Source organism: Mandrillus leucophaeus, unplaced genomic scaffold, assembly GCF_000951045.1.
Source record: "Mandrillus leucophaeus isolate KB7577 unplaced genomic scaffold, Mleu.le_1.0 Scaffold1805, whole genome shotgun sequence".
Classification (NCBI taxonomy): domain Eukaryota; kingdom Metazoa; phylum Chordata; class Mammalia; order Primates; family Cercopithecidae; genus Mandrillus; species Mandrillus leucophaeus.
In genome coordinates, this window is record NW_012101816.1 from 38,802 (window position 1) to 62,461 (window position 23,660).

General features: G+C 34.1%; 1 protein-coding gene across 1 annotated transcript in view; it reads left to right on the forward strand.

The window, feature by feature from the left end:
* Nucleotides 1-23,660, forward strand: part of LOC105537900 (ran-binding protein 17) — a gene marked incomplete at both ends in the record, with an annotated part of 281,796 nt that overhangs the window by 36,224 nt on the left and 221,912 nt on the right. Inside the window, one exon of the mRNA XM_011977592.1 lies at nucleotides 20,565-20,670. Coding sequence (XP_011832982.1) covers nucleotides 20,565-20,670 — 106 coding nt within the window. The remainder of the gene's footprint in view (nucleotides 1-20,564; nucleotides 20,671-23,660) is intronic.

Genomic DNA, 23,660 nt, shown 5'->3' on the forward strand with positions numbered 1-23,660 from the left:
TATACTTTAAGTTCTGGGATACATGTGCAGAACGTGCAGGTTTGTTACATAGGTATACATGTGCCATGGTGGTTTGCTGCACCCATCAACCTGTCATCTACATTAGGTATTTCTTTGAATTCTTGGCAGTCCTGTGTGTGACAAATGGTTTCTCAGTATAATTTAACTTTTGCATTTATCTTGTCAGTGAGGTTGTGCATTGTTTAAATTTAGATAAGAGCCATTTGATCTTGTTTTTTGGTCAATGAACAGTTCATTTCCTTTGCCATTTTTCTATTGGGTTGTTGGTCGTTTTTTTCTCCTTGATTTCTAAGAGCTTTTTACAGTTTGAAAGTGAGCCCCTTGTCTATGATCAGAGTTGCAAATATCTTTTTTCCCTTTTTGCTTAGCATATGTTTTAGAGATTCAAATATGTTGTGCATATTTTGTTTCTTTTTGTTGTTACATAGTATTCCATAGTATGGCCTTACCATTATCCATTCACCAGCTGATGGATTTTGAATTACACTTCCAGTTTTTGGCTTTTGCAAATAATGATGTTATTAACATTTTTAGACAAGTCTTTGTAGAAGAAATTTGCATTTCTTTTGGATAGGTACCTAAGATGAGTGCTAGGTCATATGGTAAATGCATGTTTAATGTTGTAAGATACTACTAAACAGTTTTATGAAGTGGATGTATCATTTTTCATTCCCATTAACACTGTATGAGAGTTTCACTTACTCTGCATCCTTGCCATCGTTTGCTGTCTGTTTTCTTTAGGCACTCTACTTGGTGTCTAGTGTTATCTCGTTGTGGTTATAATTTGCGTTTCCCTAATGATGTTAAACATCTTTTCTATTCTTTTTTGCCACCCGTATTTCTTATTTTGTGAGAAGTCTGTTGCCCATTTTTAAATTGAATTGTTGGCTCTTTTGTATGTGTTATGGAATTGTAAGAGTGCTTTATATGCTCTATATTCTGTATACAATCTCTTTTTCACATATATATTTTACAAATATTTTCTCCCAGTCTATGGTTTATCTTTTTTTTTTTTTTTTTTTTTTTTGAGACAGAGTCTCGCTTAGTCGCCCAGGCTGGAGTGCAGTGGCGCGATCTCGGCTCACTGCAAGCTCCGCCTCCCGGGTTCACGCCATTCTCCTGCCTCAGCCTCCCGAGTAGCTGGGACTACAGGCGCCCGCCGCCTCGCCCGGCTAATTTTTTGCATTTTTAGTAGAGACGGGATTTCACCGTGTTAGCCAGGATGGTCTCGATCTCCTGACCTCGTGATCCGCCCGCCTCGGCCTCCCAAAGTGCTGGGATTACAGGCGTGAGCCACCGCGCCCGGCAGTTTATCTTCTTAACTGTTTTTCAAAGGTGAAAAGTTTTTAATTTTGATGGTCTACTTTTTCACTTTTTTCTTTATGGCTTGAGGTTTTTGTGTTTATGAAATCTTTACTAACCTAATGCTATGAAGACTTCTATGATTTCTATAAGTTTAATAGTTTCAGCTATTATGTTGAGGCCTGTGATCCATTTGGTATTCATTTTTGTGAATGTTACGAGTTAAGGGTCAAGGCTTACAGTTATCCAGTTGTTCTAACACCATTTGTAGAAAAGACTGTCTTTCTCCCCCATTGAATTACCATGACACCTTGGTCAAAAATCAATTGACCATAAAGTGCTAGGGTCTATTATTGGAGTTTTTGTTCTGTACCACTGATCTATATATGTTTATCCTTATGCTAATACTATATTGGCTTGATTACTGTAGCTTTAATAATTCTTGAAATCAGGTAATATAAATTCTTTAACTTTTTTTTTTCAAAACAGTTTTGGCTATTCTAGGTCTTTTCCTTTACTAATTAATTTTAGCATCAGCTTCTCAGTTTCTTCAAAGTAGGTGCTAGAATTTTGGTAGGGTTTACCTCAATCTATACATCAGTTTGGGCCAGCTTGACAACATTGAGGCTTGCAGTTCATAAGCATTTGGTTTTCTTTGCACTGTTTTATTGTTTTCAGTGTACAATTATTGAAATTGTTCACTGAGTTTATTCCTGTATATTTTGATGCTATTGTAAATTTCCTGATTATGCTCTGCTACTCTGTTAAACCAGAATTGAATTTTGTCTTTGTGCCTTATAACTTTGCTAAATTTATTAGTTCTAATAACAATTTCATAGATTCTTAGGATTGTCTATGTGATCATGTTGTCTGCAAGTAAAGATAGTTTTATGTCATCTTCCCAGTCTCGATGCCTTATATTTATTTTTCTTGCCTTATTCTACTGGTAGGATTTTCAGTACAGTGTTGAATAAAAGTGTTAAGACGGGAACATTCTTGCCTTGTTCCTGTTTGTACATAGAAAGCGTTGAGCATTTTACCGTTGAGTATGATGTTATCTGTGTGCTATTTGAAGACATTCGTAAGTTTGAGGAAGTTCTCTTCAATTCCTTAGGGTGTTTATAATGATAGCGTATTATTTTGGGGTTTTAAAATAGACCTTTTATGCATCTATTCAAATGACTTTTTTCCTTTATTTTATGAATGTAGTGAATTACGTTAATTGATTTTTCGATGTGAAAGCAGCCTTGCATTCTCTGGATAAATCCTACTTGGTCATAATATAATGTTTCTTTAGAAATTGTTAAATTCAATTTGCAACACTTTTGTTATTGTATATCAGTGTTTATGAAGGATATTGGTTTTTAGTTTTCTTGTGGTGATTTTGCCTGGTTTGGGTAACATGGTAATACTGGCTTCATAAAATGAGTCAGGTACTGTTCCCTCTTCCTCCTGTATCTTCTGAAAGAATTTGTGTAGTAATGCTATTATTTCTTCTTTAAGAGTGATAGAATTCATCTGTAAAGCCAGTGGGCCAAGAGGGTTTATAATTGTGAATTCATTTTCTTTAATCAGCATAGAAATATTCAAATTTTCTGTTTCCCTTCGAGTCAAATTTAGTCATTTGTGTCTTTCAAGGAATTTACTCAATGTTTCTATGTATTGGAATAAAATTATTCTTAATATTCCATTGTTATTAATATCTCCAGAAATTGAAGTTGAGATTGATAATTTTGTCATTTTTTTTTTTTTTGTTCTGAGTGATCCAACTAGATTTTCATCACTTTTGTTGATATTTTCAGAGGACCATTTTTAGTTTCATTGATCTGCTTTATTCTTTCTTCATTTTCTATTTCATTGATTTTTTTCAGCTTTATTATTTTTTTTTTTTTGCCTTATACTTGCTTTGGATGTTATTTAATATTCCTTTTCTCATTCTGGGTGTAGACTCCAGATCTTTGAGTTTTAGATTTTTGGTCTTTTCTAATAAAAACATTTAAAGCTATAAATTTTTCTTTAAAGATTAGTTTAGTTGGATCCCACAAGTTTTGTGGTTTTATTTTTATTTTCATTTAAAGATAATTTCTAATTTAATTGTTATTTCTTTGTTCTTTGTGAATTTTTGGATTGTTTAGAAGTGTGCTTTTAAGTTGCAAATATTTGGTGTTTTCCTAGTTATCGTTACTGATTTTTAAATTTTACCTTGGTCAAATGTCATTTTGTGTGATTTCAGTCTTTCTATCTTTATTAAGACTTGTCATATGACCCAGAACATGGTCTGTCCTGGCAAACATAGCATATACACTTGAAAAGAATATGTATTTTGTTATCGTTGAGTGTAATATTATGTAAGTATAAATTAAGGTAATAATGTTCATATATTCTTTGTTTTTATTGATTTTTTTTTTTTTTGTCTATTGTTTGCAGAGAGAGGGGTGTTAAAATATCCAAATATGATTGTGGAATTATTTATATTCTAATTCCTTAAATTTTTGCATCACATAAACATTTGTAATTGTTATGTCTTCCTTATTAATTGACCTTTTCTCTTGAAATCTGTCTTACCTGATATTACTGTAACCACTGTCTTCTTATGCTTACTGTTCATGTAGTATATCTTTCTCCATCCATTTACTTCCTGTCTGCCTGTGTCTTTATATTTAAATTGTGTCTCTTGTAGGTGGTATATAGTTGTTCCCTTTTTAAAAATCCATTCTGACCATCTCTTTTAATTGGAGTGTTTAGTTCATTTGCTAGATGGAGGTGGGGACACCAACTTAATTCCATTTAAATTATTTCCTTAGAATGAGGTTTTCATATCACACTGGTAGTCTGTATTTAGTCCACAAACCATCTGAGGTCTGACTTAGAGGTTTTTTCCTCCTGTTCACTTAGCAGTGTGGTCAAGTCAGACAGGTTTCTGTGTTGTCTTTCTCTGTTTAGGACAGATTTTTTCCCCCAGTTTGTATTTTCATTTAGGGTGTAACTCTTTGCATCAGCTTTTTTGGACTTCTCACATTGGGCTTGTCCTAGGCTTTTTCCTTTGGCCATTAGAGGAGAAGCTCAAACTTTCTAGTTGTTTCTGTGCCTATGTATCTAAATTTCAGCCTTCATATTATTTTTGGACATTGAGGATTATTTTGCTCTTCTCCTAGCTCAGTAGTACATTTGGTACTTTTGTGCAAATTAGAAAAATGTTCCATTTCATCCAGGCCAGTGCAACAGCATGCTAGAGTAAATAGATTGGTGAGTAGAATATAGGCTGGATTTCAGTCCCAACTTGTCCTTTCAGTTGAGTATCTTTACAAGTGACCCTGTAAGCTTGTCTTGTAGTGTTACTGTTTTTGTTTTGACTGATGACACAATGACAGTCTTTTGTCATTTCAGATTTGTGTTCTGTGTGCAGACATTAATTTGGATTATGTTATTTTATAATTTGGATTGTGTTTAGCCAGCTACCTATAAAATTACATTTTTAAAAAAATATATAACACAGACAATTAGTGTTTGGTTCTTCAGAAGCAGAGTTAGTAATAACTTCAGTGTGGTCAGCTAGATCTCTGAAAGGCCTTTTAGCTGCAAAACAGTCAGATTCTGGGCTTACAGTAAGTACATGAAATTTCTTAGTTTTTTTTTTTTTTCTTCCCACTCTGCTCTCTGATTCACTGTCTCTCCTTTCTCTGACCTCTTCCCTCCCAACCTCTCCCATCACCCAGATCAAAAAGTGAACTTTAATCAGAGTGGGACGGGTCAAACAGCAAACAAGGGCAAAAAACAGGGTTGTTCTCAAAGACAGATTATCAATATCAACGATAAAATTGGTGACAAAGCCTTAGGCCGGTAGCAAGATAGGTGTGCCAATCTGAGACTCTTGTATTAAGTTGAACCCTCAAAAGGGTATAACATGGTTCTAAATTTGTAGATACCCTGGCTTCCAGCAGAAGGGAATTAAAACCTTCTCCAAAGGATAGCAACCATAATATAGGGCCTTGGAAATCCTGCAGATTAAGATAAACAAGTGTTCATAATAAACAAAAACAATAAAAGCCAGCACATAAACAACGAAATAAGCTGCCATGAATGAGCACTAACAAAAATAAGTTATTTATTTGATTTAGAACCCCTATCTTCTAGAGACTCTTAAGATGTTGGAATTGGATAGGAATATAAAGCAATTATGTGTGAAATATTTAAAAAAAATAAAAAATAGAATCACAAATGAGCAAATAACAGGAGTGTGAAAAACAAGAAGGAGGATGTGAAAAGGACCTGAAAAAGCTTTTTTTATTGAAAACTTTGTGATCTAAAATTTCATGGATGTGTTAAATAGTAAATTGGACCCAACTGAGGAAAGAATTAGCAAATTGGCAGTTAGAACCGAAGACATTTTCAAGACTTCAGGAAAGAGGGAAAATGAAAATATTAAAAGAAATGTTAAACGATAGAATGAGAAGGTCAGGTGTGTCAGAATGAGTCCCAGAAAGATAGAATAGAGGAAAGAGGAGAGGTGATAACTGAAGAAATTCTGAGAATTTTTTTGACTTAATAGAAGACATGAATTCATTAATACAGCAAGCCCAACATATACCCATCAGAAACAAAAAATAACACTTTAGTCAAACTATATAACCCCAAAGACAAAATGTTAAAAGCAGCTGGAGAAGAAAGATCACTTACAAAGTAGTGTAAACTGGATTGATAACTCACTTCACAACAGTAAAAATGGAAGCCAGAAGATGTTAGAATATTTTTCTCAAATAACTCAGCAAAAGTAATTGCCATCCTATTATTGTATATCAGCAAAAATATCTTTCAAGAAAAAGGATGAACGATAGAGATTTCAGACAAATGAAAGCAGGAAGTTACTACTAGCAGATCTTTCATTAAAGGTTTTTAATAAACATTTTAAAGGTTATTTTTGAGGAAGAAGGGGCATGGTCCCAGAAGGAAGAGAAGGAGTACATGGAAATTGGTAAACTCATAAATTTTATTTTATTTTATTTTATTTATTTATTTAAGATGCAGTCTTGCCCTGTCACCCAGGCTGGAGTGCAGTGTCATGATCTCGGTTCACTGCAATCTCTGCCTCCCAAATTCAAGCCATTTTCTTGCGGCAGCCTCCTGAGTAGCTGGGACTACAGTCATGTGCCATGCCGGGCTAAGTTTTTTGTACTTTTTTAGTAGAGATGGAGTTTTGCCATGTTTTCCAGGTTGGTCTTGAACTTCTGATCTCAAGTGATCTGCCCACCTCGGCCTCCTAAAATGCTTGGATTACAAACATGAGCTACCGCACCCGGCTGTAAACGCGTAACATTTTAACATTCATAGTCTGTACAAAAAAAGATGTTGTTTAGTTTGTGAAATTAAGAACAGAATAAAAACAGGAAAAGACAGAAGCATGTCAGAGAGAGAGCTGGGGGAGTGGTGAGAATTAAAATTATTTTAAGTGCTTGTCTGATTTAGGAAGGGAATTAAAATGGCAGCACTTGAAGGGTAGCAACTAAAAGAGTAGAAACTGTATGATTGTCTCCCATATCCCAGCAAAGAGAAGATAATGCAATAGAAAAATAAGCAAATTCAACTTTTTTAAAAGCCAAGAAAGGAGGAAAATAACCAGAGACAATAGGACAGTAGACAACAATGAAAAAAAGTAGGTGTGTCCCAGAGATGTTATTAATCCAATAAACATAAATGAGTTAAATTTACAGTTAAACCAGGTTGTAAATTTGAATATTTTTAAAATAGCCAATTAATGATAAGTTACATACTCAAAACATTAAAACATGGAAAGTTAAAAGTAAAAGGATATTTTTAAATGTGCTGTGCAAATATGAACCTGTAGGAGGCTAGGGTCATTGTTAATATCAAACAAAAATGACTTTACGAGAAAAAGCATTATTACAACTAGAACTATTAGTTTTTGTACCAGGGAGGTACAGGTTGAGCACCCGAAATGCAAAAATCTCAAATCTGAAAAGCTCCAAAATTTAAAACTTTTTGAGCGCTGACATGATGCTCAAAGGAAATGCTCATTCAAGCGTTAAGAATTTTGGATTTTTGGAATTGGCATTTTCACCCAGGCATGCAAATATTCCAAAATCTGAGAAAATTCAGAACTGAGAACACTTCTGGTCGCAAGTATTTCAGATCAGGGGTATGCAACCTGTGTAACAATTTTAGATATCTAGTACTTAGTGAAGTAGTCTCAAAACGTATCAAGCAAAAATTGGTAGTCCTGCAGGGAGAAATGGACAGACTTGCCATCATAATGGAAGGCTGCAGTGTACTTCTTAATTGTTGGCATATCAAATAAGTAGCAAGTTAGTAAATTTAGAAAGGATTTGAACAATGTGTTTAATAGACTTTAATGAATTGATATATATAAAACACTGGAACCAACAGTTTGAAAATACCAATTTTCTCCAGGACACATGGCATGTTTTAAAAAAATTGTCCAAGCATTAGTAGATGAGGTGAGTCTCAACAAATGTCAATGACTCAGTATCATAGAGACCACTATTTTTTTTTTTTTTTTGCAATGTAGTTTTAATTGCCAATTGGTTAAAAAAAAAAAAAACTAAATTGTGAAACAAAACAAAAACCCCACAAATCCCCATACACTTGGGAATTTAAAACATATACTTGTAAATATGAGGTAAAAGAAATCTTGAGGAAAATTTTAAAATAGAGTTAACTCAATAATACAGAAGTACAACAGTTTTGGAATTTAGTGAAAGGCTTAATTCAGAGGAAATTTATTGACCAAAAAGCTTACTTGGAAAAGAAAAAAGGCCAGAATGTTGGGACCTAAGCATCTAACTTGAGAAGTTAGAATGAGAGGAACAGATTAAACCCTGAGAATGGAGAAAGAAGGAAACTAAGCAGAAATTAATGTACTAAAAAATAAAGATTCAGTAGAATTTAAAAATCAGAAGTTAGATCTTTAAAAAGACAGACTAACAAACCTCTTGTGATTAGGAAGAAAGAATTCACAAATATATACTATTAGGAAAAAATGGAGGAAATGTAATAATGGATACAGCAAATATTCAAAAAGTAAAATCATTCTTGCTATTTCTGGAGGTCAGTAAATGAGGAAATGAATAAATTTCTAGAAAAAATAATAAAATTGACTTAAAGAGACAAGAATTTAGAAGATATTTGCAACACACACAATAAGCAAGAATCACCATCTAGAAGAATATGGCAAGAATTCTTACAAATCAGTAAAATAAACAGTTCTTTAGGAAAGTGATAAATAGCCATCAGGCAGAAAAACATAAATGGTGCATACGTTTTTAAAAAATGCCCAACTTCATTACTAATAAAATAAATAGACCACATGAAATACATTTTCCAGTCTACTGGGAATAAAATCATAAGAAATCTTACAGAAAAATGTGAGTCGAAAGGAATTCTTATATACTTCTGGTGGGAGTATAAAGTGGAATCAGTTGGAAATGGAATAGAAATGAATTTGGTATAGTCTTGTAAAGCAGAACTTTTGAATACCTGTTGACCTGACACTTGCACCCTTACATGTGTGCTCCAGAACAGGGGTCCCCAAACCCCAGGCCATGAAGCAGTACTGGTCCATGGTTTGCCAGGAACTGGGCTGCACAGCAGGAGGTAAGTGGCAAGTGAACAAACATTACTGCTTGAGCTCTGCCTCCTGTCAGATCAGCAGCGGCACTAGATTCTCTCACAGGAGCATGAACCCTATTGTGAACTGTGCATGCGAGGGATCTAAGTTGCACGCTCCTTATGGGAATCTAATGTGTATAATGCTTGATGACCCGAGGTGGAACAGTTTCATCCCAAAACCATCACCTCCCCTTCCTCCCCAGTCCATGGAAAAATTGTATTCCACGAAACCTGTCCCTGGTACCAAAAAGGGAGGGGACTGCTGCCCTAGAAAATCTGTACACAAGATGTACAATAATGTTCATAGCATTATTGTTTATAATGGCAAAAAGTGGAAACAGCTCAGATGCCCATCAATATGAAGATGAATAAATAGATCATAACATAATTATACAATTTTATATAACAATAAAAATGAATGAACTATACCTAATAAGGATGAGTGTCAGAGATAAGATGTTTAATGAAAAGCAGCTCTCAGGAAGCTACATACAGCATGAAACTTAATAATTAAGTCTCCAAACAAATGAGACTTGAAGCGTATTGTTTAGGAATATATGTATATGTGAGGAAACTTTAAAAAATCAAAAGAACAATAAGCATGAAATATTGAATCGTGGTTACTTCTAGGGTGGAAGGTAAGGGGACAAGCTCGGGGAAGGGTATGGAGGTAGGTGTGATAGTATTGGTAATGCATTGATTGTTCAATTGGGTAGGTGTTAGTTTTGTTACACTTCATATGAATTACATATATGTTTTCATATATATCAATTATTACATTAAAACGTGAAAAGATTCAGTTGGAAAAGACCTATTTTCCTTCAAAAGGATATTGAATGAAGGTATGAATGTTTAAAATATATGAATCAGTTAGTTGAAATGTAATAATTTAGTGGTATTAAATAGGACTGTCTCTTGAATAAAATGCCAGACCTCATTCTTTGTTAATACAAACTGAAGGAGTTTTTATAGTTGAATACACTATGCAGTTTTAGTAAAAAAATGTTTCAGAGTTTGTAATATAATGCCTAGTACTTAGAAAAATTTTTAATAGTGTTAGTCAAAATGTCGGTGGGAAGGAATCTGTCTGCCCTTTTAGAGATATTTGTGGTCTGCTCAAAAGTGATCGTTTTATATCATGAAAAATGCCTAACATGGCCCTAGTTTGTATACACTGTGTGTGGTAGTATTCAGTTTTTTTGGTGTGTGTAAACGCTTCAGTTAGTGTTGAACAAAGAAAATTATATGCTCTTGTTATGTGTGCTTTAATTTAGATGCTTAATGGCTTTTAATGTTACAAAATAAGTTTATTATTATATTATGATCTCATTTGTATTATATTGTCTTGCTCTTCTGTATTTGTGGTGATATGGTCATGGTTTACGAAGACAATAATCCCTAAGAAATAGGTCATTAACAGTAGTTAATGTTTACTTGTGATCTATGGTAATGACTGATTTCTTTGGGATTATTGCAGTTATAAACCATAATTACAGATTATTACAGCAATAATTATTTTGTTAAGGAAAAAATGTTCTATGTTTGAAGAGCTGCTAAAACAAGCACTGTGAACATTTCAGGATAAATAGAAAAATGGAAAATTATAATGGAAATTTAGTAGGTTATAAAATGAGATTTTAAAAAATTTGTAGATATGAAACTCATGTAGCAGATTTTTTTTTCTCTACATGCAATTTAGATATGTGTATTTACATGGTTCTTTAAATTTTGTGAATGTAATTATGTTACCAAAATAACTTTTTTTGTGTATATTTAAGGTGTACAGCATGATGTTTTGATAAACAAATACATAGTGAAATGAATACTACAGTCAGCCAAATTATCTTATCGCCTTCCATTGTTACCATCTTTAAAATTTTTGTGGTGAGAGCACTTAAAATCTACTCTTTTAGCAAATAAAGTATTATTAACTATAGTCCTCATGCTGTACATCAGTAATCTTACTCCTCCTGTACCACTGCAAGTTTGTACTGTTTGGCCTAATTTCTAATTTCCTCCCTTTCCTTACCTCTAGTAACCACCATTTTACACTTTGTTCCTGTGTATTCTGCCTTTTTTAAGATTCTGCATATGAGTGAGAACATACAGTATTTTTCTTTCCATTAGTAGCTAATTTCCCAAAGTAACTTCTTAACATTTACTGTTTGGAACACTGTGAGTCTAAAATTGTTCAGGGTTAGCAAATAGTTTAACGTTTATGAGAAATACTGTTTCTCTTTCACCTAAATATCAAAATTATATTTGACAGCTTAATAATAACGTCTTTTTTTTGAGACAGGGTCTCTGTCATCTAGGCTAGAGTGGGGTGGTGCGATCTCAGCTCGTTGCAACCTTTGCCTCCCAGATTCAAGCTATTCTCCCACCTCAGCCTCCTGAGTAGCTGAGATTACAGGCACATGCCACCACACCCAGCTAATTTTGGCATTTTTTGGTAGAGATGGGGTTTTGCCATGCTGGCCAGACTGGTCTCGAGCCCATGACCTGAAGTGATGAGCCTGCCTTGGCCTCCCAAAGTGTTGGGATTACAGGCATGAGCCACCACAACCAGCCAATAATAATATCTTTATATTTCACTGTTTATCTCTAATATTAATTCTAATTCATTCAGTACTTGCTGGATTTTTTAAGGTTTAAGGAATCTGCTTTTGTATTTCTTATACAATAGAAACCATTGCTTCTAAAACAGAGTAAATATGTACTCCGTTTTTCTCTAAATAAACTTCTTGCAAAATTTACCGTAATTTTAGAAGAAAGTGCTCATAATTAATCACATGCTATCTTTGCACAGCATTCCTTGATCTAATAAGTTTAATTCCAAGGTCACAGAAATTAGTACAAATTTAAATTTTGAGAAATTCACAATTTTATATTTAGATGCTTTAGTCATTGTTTTTAGACAATGGTGGTCATCATACTGCATTGCAAAAATTACTGATTTTTTCCTCTGTCTTATCTGTCTCTCACTAGGCTCAGTTCACTGAGCATGGAGTCTCTCTCTCCCCTGCCCCACCCTTTGCCATACATTTGTGTATTTAGTTATATCCCTACCATAGAACATGATACAAAGTAGATACTTATAGCAGATGTTTTTCTGAAATGTCTTTTACTTGGAATTTTTTTTTTTTTCCCTGTTTGGAAGGTGTTTGTTTTACTAAGAGCATTAGAAAGTGTATATGGCTAATCATAACTAGCTTTAATTGTAATAAGCCTCTTTGGTAGAGAGGAAAGAACTTAAAAATTCTTACTGTGTGACTTCATTTTCTTGAGCAGCATCTGAAGTAAGGCACAGAAAGAACATGATTGTTACATATTGGTATGTCTTATGTTTTTTTGTAGGTATGATACAGAACCATGTTAAAAAGGGGATGACAATTTAATAATAGTTACACTAGCCAACATTTACTGAGCACTTACAGCACTTACTCATATACTTTACATGCAAAATACCAGTTGGTGCTTGTCACAACTCTGTGGGCCAGGTATTATTATCCTTGTAAGATTAAGTAGCTAATGTAAATAAGCACTAGAAGCAAGATTTTAACCTAGGCTGTGTTCTTGTTAGCTAAATTGTACTGCTTCCCTTTTTTAAAACAAGTATTTATCTTCCAATAGAGAAATATAAAAAATTACATGCATGGTGAAGTCTTTGTCTGCTTTCAGGTAGGCATGTTTTATCAAGGGCTAATAGGCAGTTATTTCTGTGTTTACATTATTGGTAAGCCCAAAAATTAAGCTTGCTGATTTTAAATTCACCTTTATCAACCAGTATTCATTTTTTGTGTCTTGTTTCGGGAATCAAGGAAAGTGTCAAATATCTCCTTGGTAATGATCCCCAAAGCATATGCAATCTCATCTGTGGTTAAGACTCAGGAGACAGCTAAAGAACAGTTCAGGGTTAGGACTCATAATGCGTTAAATCCTTAAGAGATTGTTGAATTATAAGATACTGTTGGATCATGAAGGTCTGTCTAGCTAACTGACAACTGTATTGCTGGAGCTTTCCCTTTTACCAATCTTGAGAGGAAGTGTAATAGTTTGAGAATGATCTTTTGGAAATTCGTTGCCTAGATTTCAGTCACAGCTCTGCACTTTTAAATAGGGATTTGTAACATTAAATGAATATAGGCACAGTGTTTTAAACAGTGCCTAGTGCAGAGTAGCTACTATATAATGTTTGCTGTCATTCTTAATAATAATAAGTCTTGTTTTAAGAAACCAGTATCTAAAAATCTAAATTGATAAAATATAACAGGAAGGTAATTATTTACATTTCAGTATTTTTCATTTTGAGAAACAATTTACAATAGGAGATTTTAAAAAGAGTGAATCCCATAGAGAGGTAAAATATTACATTTGCATTCACCAAAAGTCATGCTTGCAATGTTTCAGATTCACGTCTATTACATGAAGTGTATGACATATCCTACACACAATTGGAGCATAGTCTGTTAATGGCGACCTCTGTAAAATTCTCAGAAATACTACTAATTTTCATTGTTTGGTAGTTATGTTATATAAAGTCACTGTGAACAATAAATTAGCAAATACCGAATCATTGCTCCTGTGGGCCACTGACTGCAACATTTTCATCAGCTAACCAACACATAACCTTTTTAATGTATGTTTCTGTAGAAAAACACCTTATTTAATATATATTGTCGATTTGTTGACACTGAACTCATAGCCAGCAGCACTGTTTTTCATGCTGGAACAAAGCTTATCTAATATGTGTTTTCTATATAAGACGCATAACAAGCTTTTTTTCTTTAGAAACACTGCATAGCACTTCAGCATTATGCTAGGATCATCTTAAACAGTGAAATCACTAAGAAAAAACACAAAAATGTGGCAGTAGATAGACCATTAAAGCATACTTGTTTACATTATGAAGCTGAAACAAGAAGGTAGAGTTTCACTTTGTTTGCTCTGAGCTTGAAACATGCGTACTGGACAACTACAGATTTTCACTGCTTTGCATATCTGCAGATGACTGTGAGTATTGATTTGGGGATTATAAATAAATTTTATCAAGTAGGCAAATTCACAAATAATGGAATCTATGAATAATGAGGATCAACTATATCATATCTTATATTGAATATTATTGGAGAAGTCGCTTTAATTTAAGCAATAGAGATATAATTACTATTACCGTTCATTATTAATAATGGGTCTACATTTTAATACATTTACTAAATTGGTAATGTTAACCTTTTCTTTCCTTTTTCATGCCGTGTTTTCTATATAATGATTTCTTAATTCAGTAACCCATATCTGTTGATGATATACAATATACCCAGCATTGTTTTAGGCTCTGGATATACAATAGAGAGCAAAACAGACAAAAATACCTGCTTTCATGCAGTTTGCATTCTATTGGAATACACAGGTAACATACAAGATAAATATGTAAAATATGTTAGAAAGTGTTAAGTGCTAAGATTTAAAATAATAAAGCAAGGAAAGAAGATAGTAAATGCTGGGGGGGATTGTGTTATCTATTGCCAGAGCTTAATGGCTTATCAGATAACAATTGCATTATTATCTCTCAGTGTTCTAGGGGTTGATAAGTCGCAGATGGTTCTCTTTAGGGATCTTTCAGTCATTGTAATCAGATGGCAGTTGGGGCTGGAGTTGCCTGAATGCTTCTTTACTCAGTGGTCTGTTGTGTGGACTGGAAGACTTAAAGTGTATACTCTATCTAGTTGGACATTTCTCTCTCTGTTCAGTCTCTCCAAATGGCTAGTTTGGGTATCCTAACAGTATAATGGTCTCAGGGTATATGGTCTTCTTAAATGGTGACTGGCTTCCCCAGAGTGAACATTCTCTGAGAGACTGGAGGAATTTGCCGCTTCTTATAAAGGTTAGGCACAGTACTAGGATGGTGTCACTTTCACCGAATTCTGTTGGTCAAAGCAGTTACAAATTTCCAAAAATTGGAAGAATAAACTCCACCTTTTGATGGCATATACATACATGGAAGGAAGGAATTGGTGATGAATATTTGCAGACAGACTGCCATGCTAGGTATTGAAAATTGATAGGATATCTTGGTAAGGCCTGAGAAGGTGACATCAAGTAAGACGGGTCAGCATAGTTGTATCTTTCCCCAGTTATATTAAACTGTGTGAGTATTGGCAGAGTAGTGGTGTAGTGGACGTAAACAGTTATGGTTTTGTAAGATGAGTATATCATAGCAAAAGAGGAGCTAAATGTAAATGCAAGGCAGAGATGATAATTATTGACCACAGAATTAAAGCTAGGTACATAGGGTAGAGAATATGTGAAGGGTGTAAGAGAGAGTGAAAAAATGGCAGATTCCCAAAAACTAATAAAAGAGATCAGCAAACTTGCAGGATACGGGATCAATAAATAAAATCAATGGTATGTCTATTTTTTAACGATCAGCAATGGAATATGAAAGGAAGAAAGAAAGTCCATTTACAATAGTATCAAAGAGGATAAAATACTTAGGCATACATTTTAAAAAGAAGTGTAAGAATTATATACTGACACTGTAACGGTGTTGAAAGAAATTAAAGATGTAAATAAACAGCAAGACTTCTCACGGTCATGGATCAGAAGACTTAATATTGTTAAGATGGCAATACTCTTCACATTGATCTCCAAATCCAATGCAATCCACATTAAAATCGCATGGGTTTTTTGCAGGGATTGACAAACTGGTCCTAAAGTTCCCATGGAAATCCATGGGACCCGAAATAGCCAAGATAATCTTGTAAAATAGTGAAATTGGAAGACTCATTTTTTTTTTTTTTTTTGATTTCAGAATTTACTACAAAACAGCAGTAATCAAGACTGTTTGGTACCAGCATAAAGGTACACATTATAGGGCCTGGGGACGGTGGCTCATGCCTGTAATCCCAGCACTTTGGGAGGCCAAGGTGGGAGGATCACTTGAGCCCAGGATGTTCAGGAACAGCCTGGTCAACATAGTGAGACCTCATCTCTACAAAATATATTTTAAAATTAGGTAGGTATGTTGGTGTGGGCCTGTAATCCCAGCTGTTTGGGAGGATCACTTGTGCCTGGGAGTTAGAGGCTGCAGTGAGCTATGATTTCATCACTGCCCTCCAGCCTGGGTGACCGAGTAAATTTTAAGTGACTTTGGGTTGGGCAACTATTTCTTAGATATGACACCTGAAGCAGAAAACAGAAGACAAATTAGATAAACCAGATTATCTAATTAATTAGACAAATTAGGTACAATAGAGTTGCAAATTTTGCACATCAAAGCATGCCATTAAGAAAGTACAACCCACAGAATGGGAGAAAATATCTGCAAATCATATGACTGATAAGAGATTAGCATCTAGAATACATAAATAATTCTTACAACCCAGTAATGAAAGACAACCCTTAAAAATGGGCAATGGATTTGAATAGACATTTCTCCAAAGAGGACACACAAATGACTGCTAAACACATGAAAGGATACTCAATAGCCTTAGTTATTAAGGAAAGGCAGATCAAAATTATAATCAAGTACCTCCTCACACCAACTAGGATGGATATAATAAAAAAGACAACTGCAAGTGTTGGCAAGATTTGGATAAATTTAATCTTCATACATTGCTGGTGGGAATGTAAAATGGTGCAGCTGCTTTTGAAAACATTTTGGCAGTTTCTCAAAATGTGAAAAGGAGAGGTGCCATGTAACTCAGCATTTCCACTTCTAGGTATTCTCAAGAGAAATGAAAACACGCATCCACATAAAATCTTGTATAAAAATGTTCATAGCAGTGTTGTTTATAATAGTCCAAAGATGGAGACAATCCAAGTGTCCATTAACTGAATGGGTAAATGAAATGTGATATATCCATAGTAACCAAAATAGCATGGTATTGGTATAAAAACAGACACATAGACCAATGGAACAGAATAGAAAACCCATAAATCATATATTTACAGCCAATTGGTTTTTGACAAAGGTGTCAAGAACATACATTGGGGAAAGGATATCCTCTTTAATAAAATGGTGCTGGGAAAATTGTATATCCAGATGCAGAAGAATGAAACTGGACTTCTATCTCTTACCATATACAAAAATGAAATCTAGATGGATTAGACTTAAGACCTGAAACTATAAAACTACTAGAAGAAAACATGGGGAGACACCTCAGGACATTGATCTATACAAATATTTTATGGCTAAGACCTCAAAAGCACAGGCAATGAAGATCAAAATAGACAAATGGGATTATATTAAGCTAAAAAGCCCCTTCACAGCAAAGGAAACAGTCAACAGAGTGAAGAGAGCCAGTTGAATGGGAGAAAATATTTGCAAACTATCTGATCAGGGAGGAATAGAATATGTAAGGATCACAAATAACAGTATAAAACAAAAACAAAAAACCAAATAATTCAAATAAATGGCAGGCAAATGACGTGAATAGACATTTCTCAAAAGGAGAACATACAAATGGCCAATAGGTATATGAAGAAATACTCAACATCACTAATCATCAGGGAAATGCAAATCAAAACCACAGTAAGATACCATCTTACCCCAGTCAGAATGATTATTATTAAACAGAAAAAATAACAGAAGCTGGCAAAGATGTGGATAAAAGGGAACTCCTACATACTGGTGGTGGGAATGTAAATTAAAACAGCCATTTTGGAAAATAGGGAGATTTCTCAAAAATTAAAAATAGAACTACCATATGGTCCGGCAATCCCAATACTGGGCATTTATCCAAAGGAAAAGAGTTCAGTATGTTAAAAGAATACTTGTACTTCCATGTTTGTTGCAGCACTGTTCACAATAGCAAAGATACGGAATCAACCTACATTCCCATTGATGGATGGATAAAATAATGTGGTATATATACATAGTAGAATACCATTAGGCCATAAGAAAGAATGAAATCATATCATTTGCAGCAACATAGATGGAACTGGAGGTTAAGTGAAAGAAGCCTGGCACAGAAAGACAAATACCATGTGTTCTCATACATATGTGGGACCTAAAATTTTCATTTCATTGAGGTAAAGAATAGAATGATAGATAGGAGAAGCTGAGAATGGTGTGTGGGTGGGCTGGGGAGTGGGGCAGGATGAATAGAGGTTGGTTAATGAGTATAAACATACAGTTAGATAAAAGGTATAAGTTATAATGTTTGATAGAGTAGGGTGACTATAGTTAACAATTTCAAAATAGCTAGAAGGCAGGATTTGAATTCTCAATGCAGAAATGGCGAATACTTGAGGCAGTAGATACACCAAATACCCTGACATGATCATTACACATTCTTCGTATGTAAAAAAGTATCAACATGTACACCACAAGTATGAACAAATATGGTGTATCAATAAAAATAAGATCTATACAAATAATGGAATGTTATTCAGCTCTAAAGAAAAATAAGTATTGATACTGAAAAATAAGTATTGATAAAATATGGGTGATCCTTGAAAACATTATGCTGAGTGAAAGGAGACAGTCACAACACTCACTTATTGTATGATTCCATTTATATGAATTGCCCAGAATGGGAAAAATTTAATGAGACATAAAGTAGCTTAGTGGTTGCTTAGGGGCTAGGGGCATGGTGGTAGGATGCAGAATGACAGCTAGTATGAAAATGTTCTAAAATTAGATTGTGGTGATGCTTGCATAACCCTGTTAATTTACTAAAAAACATTGAATTATGTACTTTAAGTTGGTTACTTGTGTGGTATGTGAATTATATTTAAGTGAAGCTGTTCAAAAAGTGATAGGCTCATGGATTGAAGATTCCCAGTAGAACAAAGGATTGTTGGAATTGTAAGATTCATCTTTGTAGATATTGAAATCACTAGTGATTATGATATAAATATTGTTGGAAAGAGTGGCAGCCAAGAACCAATACTTTCAAAAAACAGGGAGAAATAATCTGCAGGAGAGTAAATTGCAATAAGAAGGGGTATTTGTTAGTGTTATTGATGATGTAAGATGTAAAGGCAAATGCTTTCATGATGAAGAAAGATAAAATGTGAAGTAGAAATGAGGAACATGAAGATCATCTACTCCATATTCAAGGCTCAAGTACATGAGAAGTGGAAGAAAAAGCAGCTGCCACTTGATAGAGCCCACAGAGAAAGCAGGGTCATCAGGGTAGACTTTCTATGATAGATTTTTATATTGACCCTGAAATACTTTGAAATTCATAAGGTAACTTTCTGATTACTTTAAGCTTCTTACATGAAGTTTTTGTTCTGTTACTTTTGTCATGAATTATATGTGATGAAACTTGAGTCTGTTTTTCAATGGATTACTTGATCGAATTAGTGTTCTTGTTCTCCTATTTAATCTATTTCACATTCCTAATATATAAGGCTGCATAATTGGTCAATTCTGATTTGTTGTTGTTTTGTGAGAGAATAAAGGATGTGAATACTTGCCAGGTTAGATTTCTAATTTACAGGAATCTTGTCACCCTAAAAGGTTGATGTGTCTCTCCAAAAATTTATAAAAGAGTTGTTGATTAATTGTAGTATAGTAATAACTGCTAGTATCCGTGGGAAAACAGAAAGAATTTGTTCTTTTTCTACCTTTTATTTATCCTTCCTGAGTCTTCTAACAAGCACAGATAGCCTCTTTTCTTCATTGTTCAATTCCATACCTTTTAAAAAAACATTTTTACTTGAAAAGGTTTCTTAATCAGAAACAATTGATTTCAGTATTATGAAATAGCCCTCTTATCTTTGAAAAATCAGTCTCCAAGAATAGCATAAAATTTGTTTTTAGCAAGATAATTTTATGTTGTTAATTATCTATAAAGGTCTCAAAAGTACTGAAGGATCACCTAGATCAATGAATCCAGAGATGTAAAATAATATACCTTAAGCAAAAATCATTCAGTAAATACTTCCATTTCTAAATTAGTCAATTTCAGCTGCCCCCAAAGTAAGATTTATGGAAACTGTAGATGTTGCCATTTGTGCCACTGCTTTAAAGCTATTTAATCCTCTACTGCTATCAGCTGTGAAGTTGACTGTACTGTCAAAACAATGTGAAATCTTGGATTTTTTTATATATCATGCATAAAAATACAGAAGGAATAAATTTATTACTATTATATTCCAAGAAGGGGAAATATTTAAAATGATCACACTGGTACTATCATGACATTGACCATTCAGAAAAGATGCTGGTCCTTGGATCATAAGAGTACGACCTGACTGAATAACAGACCTGGTCCTAGACAGTTTAGTGTTTTGTACTCAAATTTATTTTCAGTCGTGTCTTCATGGTAGACATTGTTTTTTCCATTTTACAAATGAAAACCTTAAGACTTAAAGAGATAAGTAACTTATGCAAGATCACATAGCAACTTAGTAGAGCTGGGATTCAAATTAGTTTTATTTGGCTCTAAATTCTATGGCATTTTCACTGTTCTGCTGCCTTGATAAACTTAAAACCCATCTGCTTTCTATCAAGAACTGAGTTCACAGTGATTTATCACTTATTTGGAAGAGTAGATCGTTGTGCTAATTTTGGAATTTCTCCCAAAATAAGCTGTGTTTCTATGAATACTTCTTAAACTTTTTTCTTTCTTATTCTATATCAGGACGTCTTGCATGGCTGGTATACTTAGTTGGAACAGTTGTTGGAGGAAGATTAACATATACCAGTACAGATGAGCATGATGCTATGGATGGAGAATTATCCTGTCGGTAAGTAAGAACTGTGTAATTTACTGAATTTTGCTAAATAGTTAAAAAAATTAGTTATTGAACAAGTACTATGAGCGAAGACATTTTTGTATGTGGCCTTTGAGGAAGGTATTATTTCCCTTTTTATTGCTGAGAAAACCAAGACTCAAAGGTTAAGTGATTTGTAGAAGTCAAATCTCTAATAAGCGATAGACTCAAAATACTTTGTACATATTTGTGCAAATAATGTAATAAAGATTTAGGTTTCTTTTTATTACTTAGGATCTGAGCAATCACATCCAGTGTGTATTGGAAAGGTGGTAAAATTAGATGACTTGCATCTAATCAGAAAGTACTAGGTAGTCAATTACCCATCGCAAGTTTTGTCACCTATTGGCCACAGCCTTAGGAAAAAGCAGTTGAATTATTCTCTTCAAGTTTCTATTCTAACCTGAGGAAAATTTCTATATATGAATAATACAAGCGAATTGATTTTCCATGTATTTTATTTTTAATAACAAATCTCCTTAGAGTCATACACGTTTTTATTGAAGACTTAAAAATTCAAATGAAAATAAAAATTATGTGTTAATCTGGAGATAACCACTACTGTTATTTTGTAAAGTCCCTTTGAGTCTTTTTAATTAATGTATATGGGTATATGTTTGCTGCATGTGTGTTTTTCAACTTTTCTTAAACATTACAAAACAATATAAGACATAGCTAATAATAATACCTAACTTATTTTGGGCTGTTACAAGGAATTTATTTTTTTAAATGCTTAGAACAGTGCTTGGCAATTAGTGATATATTACACACACACACACACACACACACACACACACACACAGCAACACTACTTTTTAAAATCAAGCACAATATCAACATTTCACCTAGACATTAAATTTTCTAAGCTGTACAATAATTTAAATAGACCCTTGTTTTTGGAATTTTAGGTTGTTTCTCAATTTTTTCTTATTATAAATTACTTTTAGATATAACTAAATTATTTTTAGTTATATCTTTATATCGATTGAGATAATTTCATTAGAGTTCGTTCCTAAATGCAGAATAGCTGGTCAAAGGTTATGTAGCATTTGAAAGACTTTCAGTACTCATTACCACATGGTTTTCTGAAAAAGGACCAATGTATCCTCTGAACCAAGGGTTTCCAACCCTTGTACTGGTCCGTGGCCTGTTAGGAGCTGGGCTGCGTAGCAGGTGAGCTGCAGGTGAGCAAGGATTACCGCCTGAGCTCTGCCTCCTGTCAGATCAGCAAGGACATAGATTCTCATAGGAGCGTGAACCCTAAACTGCACGTGAGGGATCTAGGTTGCATGCTCCTTATGGGAATCTAATGTCTGGTGATCTGAGGTGGAACAGTTTCATCCTGAGGCCATCACCCCACACCACCCCAAACCCCATCCATGGAAACATTGTCTTCCAGGAAACTGGTCCCTGGTGCCGAAAAGGTTGGGGACTACTGTGCTGAACCCTAATTGTATGATAGTTAACATTTGTTAGTGGTTGAGCTGCCAGAGAGTAGGGTTCATATTGTTGCCAGTTTATAGATAACAAAGGTATTGTTTCAATTTGTATTTATTTGGTTACTAGTGGTATCAAACATTCTTTTCCACTCCCAGCTTTGCCATTTTTTCTTTGTGGCTTTTATATCTATATTGATTATATTATTTACTTTCTTTTCTTTTGTGATCTTTTCTAACTTACTTGTAAGAGCTCAGTGTGTGTGTGTGTGTGTATATATATACACACACATATATATGTCTCAGAGATGTTAATATTTTGCTCCTCATTTTGAAAATGTTTTCTCCGTATTTTTACTTCAGATATTTCTTCTTTACTGGCTTTAAATATTATGTATTCAGATCTGTGGACTTTTTCCTTCATATTTCTCTGCTGCTTATATTTAGAAAGATTTTTTTTTCCACTTCTGGTTAATAAAAATATCCACCTGTATTTTCTCCCAGCTCTCTTTGGTATTATTAATAGCTTTTTATATTTATTTTTAATATATCTTGACATTTGGTTTCATATATTTTTTCCAAGATTTCCAGTTAATGCCAATCCTACCCTCTACTGATTTGAAGTGCCACTTATATCTTACACAAAATTATTACATCTTTTTTTCAGGCCTTTCGTACTTTTCCATTGGTCTTAGAAGTATATTGTTATATATTTTTACCCTATTAAAGACCTTAAAATTGTTACACCTAGTTGTGATATTCTCCTTCATTATTCTTCTTAAATATATTTCTAAGTGCTTAGTAAATCTGTTGTACTTTTGGATAAAAAATTTCATTTTGTTCCATTTCCTTTCAACCTTTAAACTATTTCTTCAATAAAATGTGAATCTTCATGGATCATGAATATTTTTAGTTTTTCTGAGATTTATTATTTTCTGTATCAAATTAAATTACTTGAAAATATGAATAATAGGTGTTTGGGGCTTCCTTAAAATGCTTTAGTTAATTTTCAACCAAGCAAAAAATTTGCTTCTACACCATCTTTTAAGACAACATTACATATTTAATAAAGTGGAAATTAGACATACTTTTTGCTATAGTTTGATTTTTTTTTTTTTTGAGACAGAATTTTGCTCTTGTTGCCCAGGCTGGAGTGCAATGGCACGATCTTGGCTCACCGCAACCTCCACCTCCTGAGTTCAAGTGATTCTCCTGCTTCAGTCTCCCAAGTAGCTGGAATTACAGGCATGTGCCACCTTGCCTGGCCAATTTTGTATTTTTAGTAGAGATGGGGTTTCTCCATGTTGATCAGGCTGGTCTCCAACTCTGCCTGCCTTGCCGATCTGCCTGGCAGGTGATCTGCCTGCCTTGGCCTCCCAAAGTGCTGGGATTACAGGTGTGAGCCACCGTGCCCAGCTGATTTTTTTTTAAAGTTTAATCATCAAGTAGGGAAATACATGGCTGGACGCGGTAGCTAACACCTGTAATCCCAGCACTTTGGGAGGCCGAGGTGGGCGGATCTCGTGA